This window comes from Protomyctophum parallelum, assembly GCF_964188405.1.
Source record: "Protomyctophum parallelum genome assembly, chromosome: 6".
NCBI lineage: Eukaryota > Metazoa > Chordata > Actinopteri > Myctophiformes > Myctophidae > Protomyctophum > Protomyctophum parallelum.
Genome location: NC_139701.1, coordinates 51,048,832 through 51,059,934, shown reverse-complemented (window position 1 = coordinate 51,059,934; position 11,103 = coordinate 51,048,832). Strand labels below are relative to the sequence as shown.

Genomic DNA, 11,103 nt, shown 5'->3' with positions numbered 1-11,103 from the left:
AGGCTGTGAATTCCTGGATATTTGCAGGCAGCAGGGTTTTAAAGAGACAGTGAATGAATGTGTAGCACAGATACATTCACAAACACGTTCAGCAAGGAAGCCTGGTGACGCTGCCATCATTTTTTAAATATGTATTTCACAGGAAAACAGTTTCTGAATTACATATTGCATTACATAATGTCATGTCACCTTCTTTGTTAGTTATCTGCTCATGTTAGTTAGTCCCCTAGTCTATCCTGGTGTTATTGTCATGTCAGGTTTAGTGTTGTGACTGTTGTCTCTCATACAGTGTCTCTGGCCATTGTTGTCACAGCTTTGTATTCAGAGAGAGAGAGAGAGAGAGAGAGGGAGGGAATGAGAGCGTGCACTCTCTATCTTACACACACGCGCTACACACACACACACACACACACTCACACACACACACTCTCTCACACACATACACCACAATTGGGAGGAGAGCAAAGAAAACAACTTTCTCTTGTTCTCTTGACATAGAATGAGAGTCACATATATAGTTGTCAGAGACGTAGGGTGTTTTATAATTGTTTTTATTGACTATTTGCACAACACATATAATATGCTTTATGCCTAATGAATGAGAATAAGAACAATAAAAATACAATATTTTAATATAATCTTTCAATAATAGAAAACAGTCACTAAATGCTGTCTGAAATAACTCTGACATGTAATAGTTTAGCCTCATAAATCCCTACACTCAGAAGACTACTTCCTGTTCCAATGAGTCAGCCACAACAGTGATGTATAAAAAAAAGAAGAAACACACATGTTTGTTTTCTCCTTTACTTTCACAGTAGGCTTACATGGTATACACAACTATTGGCATAAATATATACTTGCAGTAGCAAAGTAAAAAAAACAAAACACACACACACACAGCCACATTTGGACTCTATTTCCAATTTCCAACTCCACTATACTGTACATCTCAAATCCAAATATTGTACTATACTGAACTCAGAGAACTCAGAAAACATTTAACCGCGTCGCCTTGAATTAGTTCCGGTGCTTTTCAGCCTGAGGTAGGGCTGGGCTATATGACAAAATCTCATATCACGATATAGATTTTTTTATCACGATAACGATATACTCACGATATAGCATATTTTTTACGATACCAATTTTTGTATCTAAAAAAAATATTTTTGTTCAGGCCGAGTACTTTACAGTGCTGTGCTGTGCTGTGCTGTGCTGTGCTGTGCTGTGCTGTACTGTACTGTACTGTACAAGCTCTCCTCCCTGGCCTCTGTCTGTGTGTTAGGCTGCACAACAGCGACACTTGGTGGTGACAATAATTATGCTATTTCCGTGCTCGGATACAGGGACACACACAAGTCACACATACTGCTGTCTATAGTGGTTGCACCACTCACAACACAGGAAAAGAACACTTATGCCAATATCAAACTTATGCCAATTACAATATGTAAAATCACAATATCCAGTCTAAGTATATGCATAATATAATACTGATGCCCAAATAAGTACAAAAATAATAGAAAATATAATAATTATTATTATTATGACAATTAAAAAGCTAAAAATAAAGAAATAAGACTTTCCCATTCAGACACAGAAGTACAGGCCTGTGTCTGCAATTGCATTACATTTTATTAAGGAAAAAATAAATACCGCATGTCACTCACTGCCACACAGTTGTTTCAGTTAATTTTAAGCTCTGTATAGGGAATCTGTTGTAGTTGTAGTGTAGTTTGTTAAAGACGTTGGCAAGCTTAACGATGTTTACTATATGTAAACTATGCATGCCCAGTTTTTTTGTTTGATATCACAACTTAAGTTAGCGTCTTGTGTTGTTGTTGTTGTTGCTGAATTAAGGACTTTTCAAATGGAATAATTTATTTGGAACAATAAAACAAGACAGGTAAGAGGAAAGACGCAGAAGAAGTTTGCACCGGACAGACAAGCTCAATTGTTCAACTGTGTGCTTGGCTCACACAGTTTATCAATTTGACCCAACATGAAACCTGCATTTATAACACCTTCTTGTTTTGAGGCTTTTTTTGTCCTGAACTCGTCACATTGCCATTGACAATGAAAGGAGAATTTACAGTACGTCATGTGTCTGAACAAATCGGCATTTTGTAGAAACACAAACATTAAATGCCATTGACAATGAAAGGAAAATTCACGTCATATTATGTAGACGAACATATGGGCTATTTTGGCCAGAATGAGATGATGTATGATGATAATAGCGCCCCTCACTTCACACGGGTGTGATTTTTTTTACCTCAATCCTGCCTGGCTCTGGGTACAGTGGTGGAAGTACTATTATGTTTCAGAATAAAAGTAGCGATATCACATCCTGGTTACAAATAAAAGACCTGTATTCAATGTTTTATTCGATTGAAATTATAGCATATATTGAATATAGCCGATCTACAAGCTCACAATGAGGCATAAAAGGCTCCAAAGCCTGACAGAGGGCTCTGTAGTAACATGAACAAGATAGCAGACATACTGAATAACCATTGATCTGCAAAGAAATGCAATGAGCAGAACACAATAAATTGGTTGATTGATCGGAAACTGCCCATAGATCCGAAGTCCTGTTAGTCTGAACATGCACTACTCCCGTGCTTGCGGTTAGGTTTAGGTTTGCTCCCGTGCTTGTGGTTAGGTTTAGAGATAGGGATAGTAATTTCGGAACAATGAACCTTCTGACTAATGACACGGCACCGATTGATCATGAAGGTGACACATCATTCTAACATGCTTCATCTAGATTCTAGAAGTGTCAGGGTCTGCAGACCATGTCTCCCTGTCAGCCACTCCCACTCTCCATTCCTACCCTCAGTCATTGTCACACACCTGTTCCCACTCCATCCCCAGCCCAGCCACGCCCACAATACAAACCTGTGAACACTTCCACAATCAAGCTGCTCACTATAAGACTGGACTCATGCCACACTCACACTGTCAGAACATCGTCATTCTTCCCCGAGTTTCCTGGTTGTTGTTGTCTGGAAAGGTTTGATTTTTGGATTTATGTTTTACTGCCTTGGACTCTCTTGTTTTTGCCTTTTTGCGATTCCTAGATTTTCTTTGTACTTTGTAGTTTGGAATGTTTCCTGAGCTAGCTTACAGCTATACATTTCTGTTTGTGTCCCTTGCTGCCTTGGATTTAAATAAATACTTTATTTTTGAAACTACTCTGCTCTGCATTTGGGTTCAGTCTTTCTGCCACCGTGACAGTATGTTCTGACCACATTGAACCCAGCAGACAGAGTTTAGTTTTTTTAGTTTTTTCTAGTACTTTGCCTGTGAGCAAGCTGCTTTGGCTGTCCACCATGGCCAATAGCCATTAGCCCCGCCTACCTTTTTCCTCTGAGGATTTTGGTGTAACCAGGGATGTCTTCAATGAAGATCCCCAGTTCCTTGAGCAACTGGAAAAGTATTGGAGACAGGATCCGAAATTTGCCCGATACATGGGTTTTTTCAGATGGGAGAGTCAGGGAGCCATTTTTCCCCAGCTGCCTCAAGAGGTAGTCCCACCGGCCTCCCCTGCTCTTCAGCCCACTACCCCTCCAGTTCTCCAGCCTGTTCTCCAGCCCAGCTCTCCGCTGCCCAGCCTGCCCAGCTTTCCGCTGCCCAGCCTGCCCAGCTCTCCGCTGCCCAGCCTGCCCAGCTTTCCGCTGCCCAGCCTGCCCAGCTTTCCGCTGCCCAGCCTGCCCAGCTCTCCGCTGCCCAGCCTGCCCAGCTCTCCGCTGCCCAGCCTGCCCAGCTCTCCGCTGCCCAGCCTGCCCAGCTCTCCGCTGCCGAGCTCTCCACCGTCCAGTTCTCCAAGGCCCAGTCTGCCCAGCTCTCCGCCGCCCAGCCTGCCCAGCACTCTCCTGCCCGGCACCCCGCTGCCCGGCGTCCAGAGCAACGTGTTGCCCAGCATCCACCAGCCCGTCCAGCCTGCTGTCTCCATTGGTGACCCACCTGTGCCCTCTGCACCCTCACCGGTGATATCTACTGCCGACCTGCCAGAGCCCTTGCCAGCCATCTCCCTAGATGTCCTGCCTGCGCCCTCTGCACCCTCGACAGCCCTATCAGCCAGTGACCTGCCAGAGCCCTTGTCGGTCATCTCCAATGGTGATCGGTTTCAGACCGAGGTTGTGGAAGCTCTGGCCCTGGGCTTTTTGTTCGGCTGCTTCCGTCAGCTGCTGGCTGCCGGCTCCATGTGTCCAGAGTCTGCAGCATCCTCCTCGTCTCCGGGGTGTGCAGAGTCCTCTGGGGTTCCGTCTCCAGAATCTGCAGCATCCTCATCTCCTGGGTGTGCAGCTGGGGTCCCGTCTGCAGCATCCTCTTCTTCTCCTGGGTGTGCAGCTGGGGTCCCGTCTGCAGCATCCTCCTCCTCCTCTCCTGGGTGTGCAGCATCCGTTTCTCCTGGGTGTGCAGCATCCGTTTCTCCTGGGTGTGCAGCATCCTCCATGTCTCCTGAGCCTGCAGCTCCGCCTGCAGCCTCGCCTCCTGAGCCTGCAGCTCCGCCTGCAGCCCCGCCTCCTGAGCCTGCAGCTCCGCCTGCAGCCCCGCCTCCTGAGCCTGCAGCCCCACCTCCTGAGCCTGCAGCTCCGCCTGCAGCCCTCCCTCCTGAGTCTGCAGCTATGGCTCCTGCAGCACATCCGGCCTCGCCTCTGCCTGCAGCAGCTCCGGCTCCGCCTCTGCCTGCAGCACCTCCGGCGTCGCCTTCCGAGCCTGCAGCATCCCTGGCATCGCCTCAGCCTGCAGCATCCCTGGCATCGCCTCAGCCTGCAGCGTCCATGGCTCCGCCTCAGCCTGTAGCATCCCTGGCATCGCCTCAGCCTGCAGCATCCCTGGCGTCGCCTCAGCCTGCAGCGTCCATGGCTCCGCCTCTGTCTGAGGCATCCCCGGCGTCGCCTCCAAGGTCCTCCGCCTCGTCCCGGCCGTCCGGCCGTCCTCCAGACCACATGTCCTCTGCCTCGTCCCGGCCACCTGGCCGCCCACCAGATGACATCTTGGCATCGTCTCAGCCCCCAGGCCGTCCACCTGACTCGTCGTCTCGGCCCCCAGGCCGTCCGCCTAACGCCTGGCATCAGCGTCCTGGCCGCCCACCTGACGCCACCTTCTCTGCCTCAGTCTCCCTCCTCCAGACCCCCTCCGCCCACCCTGCTCTGTGTTCCGGGCCAGCGTGGTGGGACGTCTGGAAGCCGTCCCTTAAGAGGGAGGTACTGTCAGGGTCTGCAGACCATGTCTCCCTGTCAGCCACTCCCACTCTCCATTCCTACCCTCAGTCATTGTCACACACCTGTTCCCACTCCATCCCCAGCCCAGCCACGCCCACAATACAAACCTGTGAACACTTCCACAATCAAGCTGCTCACTATAAGACTGGACTCATGCCACACTCACACTGTCAGAACATCGTCATTCTTCCCCGAGTTTCCTGGTTGTTGTTGTCTGGAAAGGTTTGATTTTTGGATTTATGTTTTACTGCCTTGGACTCTCTTGTTTTTGCCTTTTTGCGATTCCTAGATTTTCTTTGTACTTTGTAGTTTGGAATGTTTCCTGAGCTAGCTTACAGCTATACATTTCTGTTTGTGTCCCTTGCTGCCTTGGATTTAAATAAATACTTTATTTTTGAAACTACTCTGCTCTGCATTTGGGTTCAGTCTTTCTGCCACCGTGACAAGAAGGGAACAACTACAATCAAAATTAAGAATACAAAGTGTTCAACTGAATATCGTTATCAGTATTCTTAACATGTCTACCACGTCTTACACAGCTCTGCTATATCTCCATAGTCATAAAGCATTAACCCTGGATAGAGAGGTTTTGTGAACGTGGTTTGAACTGTGTGGAGGAGGGTCATTGTGTCAGAAACACTGTAGAAGGACAGAGTACCTGCCTTGTGATCCAGATACACCCCCACTCTGGAGGAGACAGGCCCTGACACTTTAGTGTTAACACTGTTGTGTCTGAACCAGTAGTCGTTACCAGAGCACCAGCAGCGCCAGGATTTATCATTGGATCCAAAGTGGGTTCCTCTGCCGGTGTCTTTATAACAGACTGCTATAGAAACCCCTGTACCACTCCTCTCTACTTCCCAGTAACGACGTTCAGACAGACCCTCTGTACACAACACCTGAAGATAGCCCCCTCCAAATCTCTCTGCATTATGAAGGTAAGGTTGCTGTTGTTGTGTTCTAGTCACCTTCCTCTTCTCCTCTGACAGGGAGAGACGTTTGTGTATTGTGTTCATGTCCAGAGACAGAGGACAGGAATCTGTGAGAACACACGACAAAAGAAAATCCAAACCTCATGAACCTCATTGTGTTACTTTAGAGTTAATATTATCTCAGATCAAACTCATTAGACTGAGCTTCAAATAACATTTCAGGTTGAAACGTCAACGTTCAGAGACAACACCAACATGGACTCACATTGTAAGAAGTCCTTTCTGGTCTGAGGCTCCCCTGGATGTAAAACATCAACTGCACACACTGGAGACACAAGAAAACAGTAAACAGGAAATAATAATAATAATAATAATAAATACATAATTATTATTTTCATAATCATATTCATAATGTCTTTTTTTGAATATTTATATTATTAATTAATATTATGAATAAACAGGCTGTCACTTTTTCTTCGTTCTGACTTCTGTCTGTCTGACGTGTCTGTGTTGTTCAATTGCGCAAAAACTACAAATCCCACTATCCCAGAATGCTGAGCTCCCCAGTCTCCCCAGAGTTAGATGGTCAGACCCCAATCAAAAAGCTGATCGAAGCTGTGAAGTTCCTGAACTCTGAACTGTCATGACCCGGTGATTAATGTGAACAGGACAGGTGGAGAGAAACCTAGCAGGCAGCTAACCAAACCAAGCCAAGCCAAGGGCCAAGCAGCGTGTCTGATTGTGTCACAATGGCAAACAAACACAACAAACAGTCAAACCTTTTCAAGTATTTTAAAAAGACCAGACTGGAGGACGTGCAGGAACAATGCCAACCAGAATCCCAGCAGGAGGAGGTCGCTGACAACAAGAATAACACGAGTATAGTGCAACAGAAGCAGCCCCCCCCCCCACGGGCCCCACCGTCGCCGTCAGCAGGCTATTTTCCACGGTAAACAGCATCAAAACGTGTCTACGGACTTCAATGTCAACTTCTCGTCTCAATAATTTGTCCCTGTTGTCATTTGAACGGGAAGAAACTGACAAACTGAATTGTGACGAAATCATTACAGTGTTCAACAGAAAGCCCCGTCGTCTCCGATTGATATTGTAATAAGGGTACAGGTTGGAGGAATAATAATAAGAAACAAACTGATTTGAAAGTTGGAAATATGCTGTACATGCATGCATGTACAGTGACATGTCATGTCTAAACTTAAATGCATGCAAGTTTCGTTTAATAAAACTTGGAAAACATTTGGAATAATGATACTTGCCTTGAATTTATTTAATTTTATTTGTGTAAAAGATTTGCTAGTAAAAAATGGAAAATAATGAACTGTCTGCAGTTTACCCTGACTGACGCACGTGCACTGCAATGTGCTGTGAAACATTTACAAGAGCCTCATCTAATTCAAGTGGATTTATTTCTATTTGTATTATACAGCTTATGAAATATGAATGATTGCTAGCTAGCAGCTATTGATATTTGATCAGATGATAATGCTCATGACATGTGTGATGACAACTGCCCAGCTGTCACTCCGGGGGCAATATAACCCGAAATATAACCGAAATACGGCAAATAAATAAATAAATAACCCGATTTTTTCTCCAGTTGCCTTCTGGCTTCATCCATCCATGTTTATACTATGAAAAACTATAAACACTTTTAAATCTCACCTCGGTTTGATATCTGTGGCCAAGTTGTCGTCAGGATGTTGTCCAGTTGGTCTCTCAGACCAGACACGACATCAGTCACATCTGTGAAGGACCTCAGAGGACCGACGACCACACTGGGTGAGACTGGAGATCCAGTGGAACTGGAGAGAGACTGGAAACTCTGGAGAGAGACAAGCAGAGAGACCAGTAAACCACTTTAGACAGGGATGATCAATAGATCAGTGCATTGATCACAATATTGTAGAGTTGAGCTGATGTTCTTGTTGTTTATTTGAGAACGCTGACGCGTTTCGGCAGACTAAAACGTGATGAAGAAGGCTCTGCCGAAACACATATTTTATTTTGGAGTGCCGCTTTTTCCATTTAGTTGGTTTATGAGTTATAAGTGCTCCCACTGCCTTAAACAAAGGGCAGTCTCCAGAGGAAGCACACCTGTTTTTTCTTTCTTTATGCTGATCATTTAGGTCTGCTAGTTTTGGAAAATGTTTTTTTTTCTTTTTTTTTTTTTAATGGAAATAATGATTTAGCACTAAAATGATTATCTAAAATTATTGTGATTAGGCGATTATGTAATAATTTGTATAATAATACTATTATTATTAACTACCAGCATGAATAATGTCATGTTATGCCATGTCAAGTAATCTACTATAATGTAAACATTAAATTACAACGTAATTCAATCACTTCATGGAATGGGATGAAATATGAAGCCGATTTGTTCTTTCAAAAGTGTCAAAAAGCCACGTGTGGAACCTGAATGAATGTGATGATGTCCTCAGTGTTGGACTGCTCCTCCAGCTCAGCATGTCTCCTCTCCAGCTGCTCCAGGGTCTGTTCCAGCTGTCTCAGGAGAGCCTCAGTCTGAGCCACTGCATTCTGCTGCTGATCTCTGATCAGTTGTTTGAGCTCAACACGTCTTCTCTCAATGGAGACCATCATCTCACTGAAGATCCTGTCACTGGCCTCCACTGCTGCATCTGCAGAGCTCTGCTTAGCGAGAGTGCACACGCGCATGCGCACACGCACGCGCACACACACACACACACACACACACACACACACACACACACACACACACACACACACACACACACACACACACACACACACACACACAATATTGTATACGTTGGCTGTTTTCAAGCTCATATCATGTCACATGGTGCCGCAATATGAGCTTGTAGATCTGCTATTTTAACAAAATCTTGAAAATATGTGTACATCTTTGAATATATTTGTAAAGCAAACATTTTGAACATAAATCTTTGCTTCTGGAGGTCCCTGGAACAAAATATTTTGAAATGGGGGTCCGGTCAGATACATCTCATTTTTGGGTCCTTTTAGGCATTAAAGAGTTTTGAGAACCACTCACGTTCAGGGCCTCCAAGACCTGTCTCAGGTCTTTCAGCTCCTTCTTTTTCTCCTGGATCTTCTGCTGGACTTCCTCCTGACTTGTCACCAGCTGTTTCTGCAAGAAGCAGGAAGAGATACAGTTTGGTTTGTAAACATTGTGGACTTTTTCATGTTGGGACACCAATTCAATCCAATTAAGAGAGAGAATACAGGATATAGGGTACAAACAAGTGAAATTGGACAGTTTAGTTTGGATCCACAAATCATCTTAAATTAACAGTGTAACTTCTCCAAAATACACTTTTGAAGGGCAAGATAAAATGGACATGAAATATGATCCTGTTTTGGGTCAAAAATGAGTGTACTTCATCCTATAATAAAACCGCGAAAGCATCTGTGCCATTTTAGATTTCATAACATACATCTTTTAGAAAACTCTGTTTTAGAACAGTAGTTTGGAACAAGGTGTTCTCAGGCAGATCTACGAGCTCACAGTGCATCGCTTTGTGCCCTGCTGCTTGTTTTAATCTGCTGAATGTATTTTGTGTCTTCAAGTGATCGTGGTGCTACCTGTTTCTCTGCCTTCGCTGCAGCAGCTGATACCGTGTCATGGCCCTTGTGTTCCTCCATGGTGCACAGATAGCAGATAGACTGTTGGTCTGTGCGACAGAACACCTCCATCAGCTTGTTATGACTGGAGCACATCTTCTCGTGCAGTTTGTCGGTGGCTGGGACCAGCTTGTGCTTCTTCCAAGTAGGAACATTGTAGTGAGGCTGGAGGTGAGTCTCACAGTAAGAGGCCAGACACGCCAGACAAGACATGAGAGCTTTGCGACGTCTGGCTCCGGTGCAGAAATCACAGGCCACGTCTGCTGGAGCGGCGTACAGCGGAGCAGCGGAGGCAGCAGGAGACTGCTGAGCTCCTGTACTGCTCAGCTTCATCACCAGCTGGAAGTAAAGAGAAGAGGAGGGGAGGTCACTCACTGAGGAGAAATTCAACACAGTCATTGTGAGCTTCATGGTGATAAATGCATTGCAACGTTATTTTAACACAGGTTCTGAACTTTGGAAGTTAAGAGTTGCCTTGTTAAAAATGTAGCTTACAATGTAAGCATTTAGCAGACACTCTTAACCACTAGGTGGGTTCCCCAATAAATTTTCCTCAAGGGCCATATTTTGACTAGGGTACCAGGCTGGGGGCTGAGTTGGCACGCGCGAGGTCGAGGTCTTGCCCTCAAAATTCATGTTCAGGGCTAGACCCCCCCCACCCCCCAGGGGGCCACAAGGGGGCGCTCCGCGGGCTGCAAATGGCCCACGGGCCGCCTATTGGGGAACCCTGCACTAGGACCATTATGTTTGCCCTAAATGAATGACAACCCCGGGTGGCAGTGGCTCAGGGGTAGAGTGACGAAGTGTCCTTGAGCAAGACTCTGAACCCCAAATTGCTTCCGATGTGCAGGTTGGTGCCTTGCATGGTTTCCTCCAGCATCGGTGTGTGAATGCACCATTTACAAGCCAAGAATAGGGCCACTAGGGTTTAATGATTAACCAATAACCAGTGCAGTGACTAACAAAGTCAAAGATCAGAGTAAATTACCCTAGTCAACAGAACAAAGTGCTATAATACCATCAAACCTTAACTAGCATCTGTTTAAACCAGTGGTTCTCAAATGAATAATATGCATTTGTCCACGGACTCCCCTCCCATCTCAAAATGTTTCAACAAAGATATTGCATATCGTGTTCAGATATAGTATGCGTTGTGAGCTTGTGGATCTGCAATGTTCAAATAGCTGATGTATAGGTTTACAGTAGGCCTGTCGAGGACTTGCGGTGTTAGAAGTTCCCCACCGTTTCCACCGTGCTTCTCAACACCGGTAAAACCGGTAACACCGAATCCA

General features: G+C 45.5%; 1 protein-coding gene across 2 annotated transcripts in view; it reads right to left on the bottom strand.

The window, feature by feature from the left end:
* The window catches only part of LOC310860575 (E3 ubiquitin-protein ligase TRIM47-like), a 29,539-nt gene that overhangs the window by 17,342 nt on the left and 1,094 nt on the right, over positions 1–11,103 (bottom strand). The window contains exons 2-7 of one of the 2 annotated variants that reach the window (XM_083767566.1): positions 9,773–10,150; positions 9,222–9,317; positions 8,603–8,836; positions 7,847–8,006; positions 6,432–6,491; positions 5,684–6,273 (exon numbers count right to left, since the gene is read on the bottom strand). In XM_083767566.1, coding sequence (XP_083623692.1) covers positions 5,756–6,273; positions 6,432–6,491; positions 7,847–8,006; positions 8,603–8,836; positions 9,222–9,317; positions 9,773–10,150 — 1,446 coding nt within the window. In that variant the 3' untranslated portion in view covers positions 5,684–5,755. Of the gene's footprint in view, positions 1–5,683; positions 6,274–6,431; positions 6,492–7,824; positions 8,007–8,602; positions 8,837–9,221; positions 9,318–9,772; positions 10,151–11,103 lie in introns of those variants that run through there. The other variant, XM_083767567.1, reaches the window with a different exon arrangement.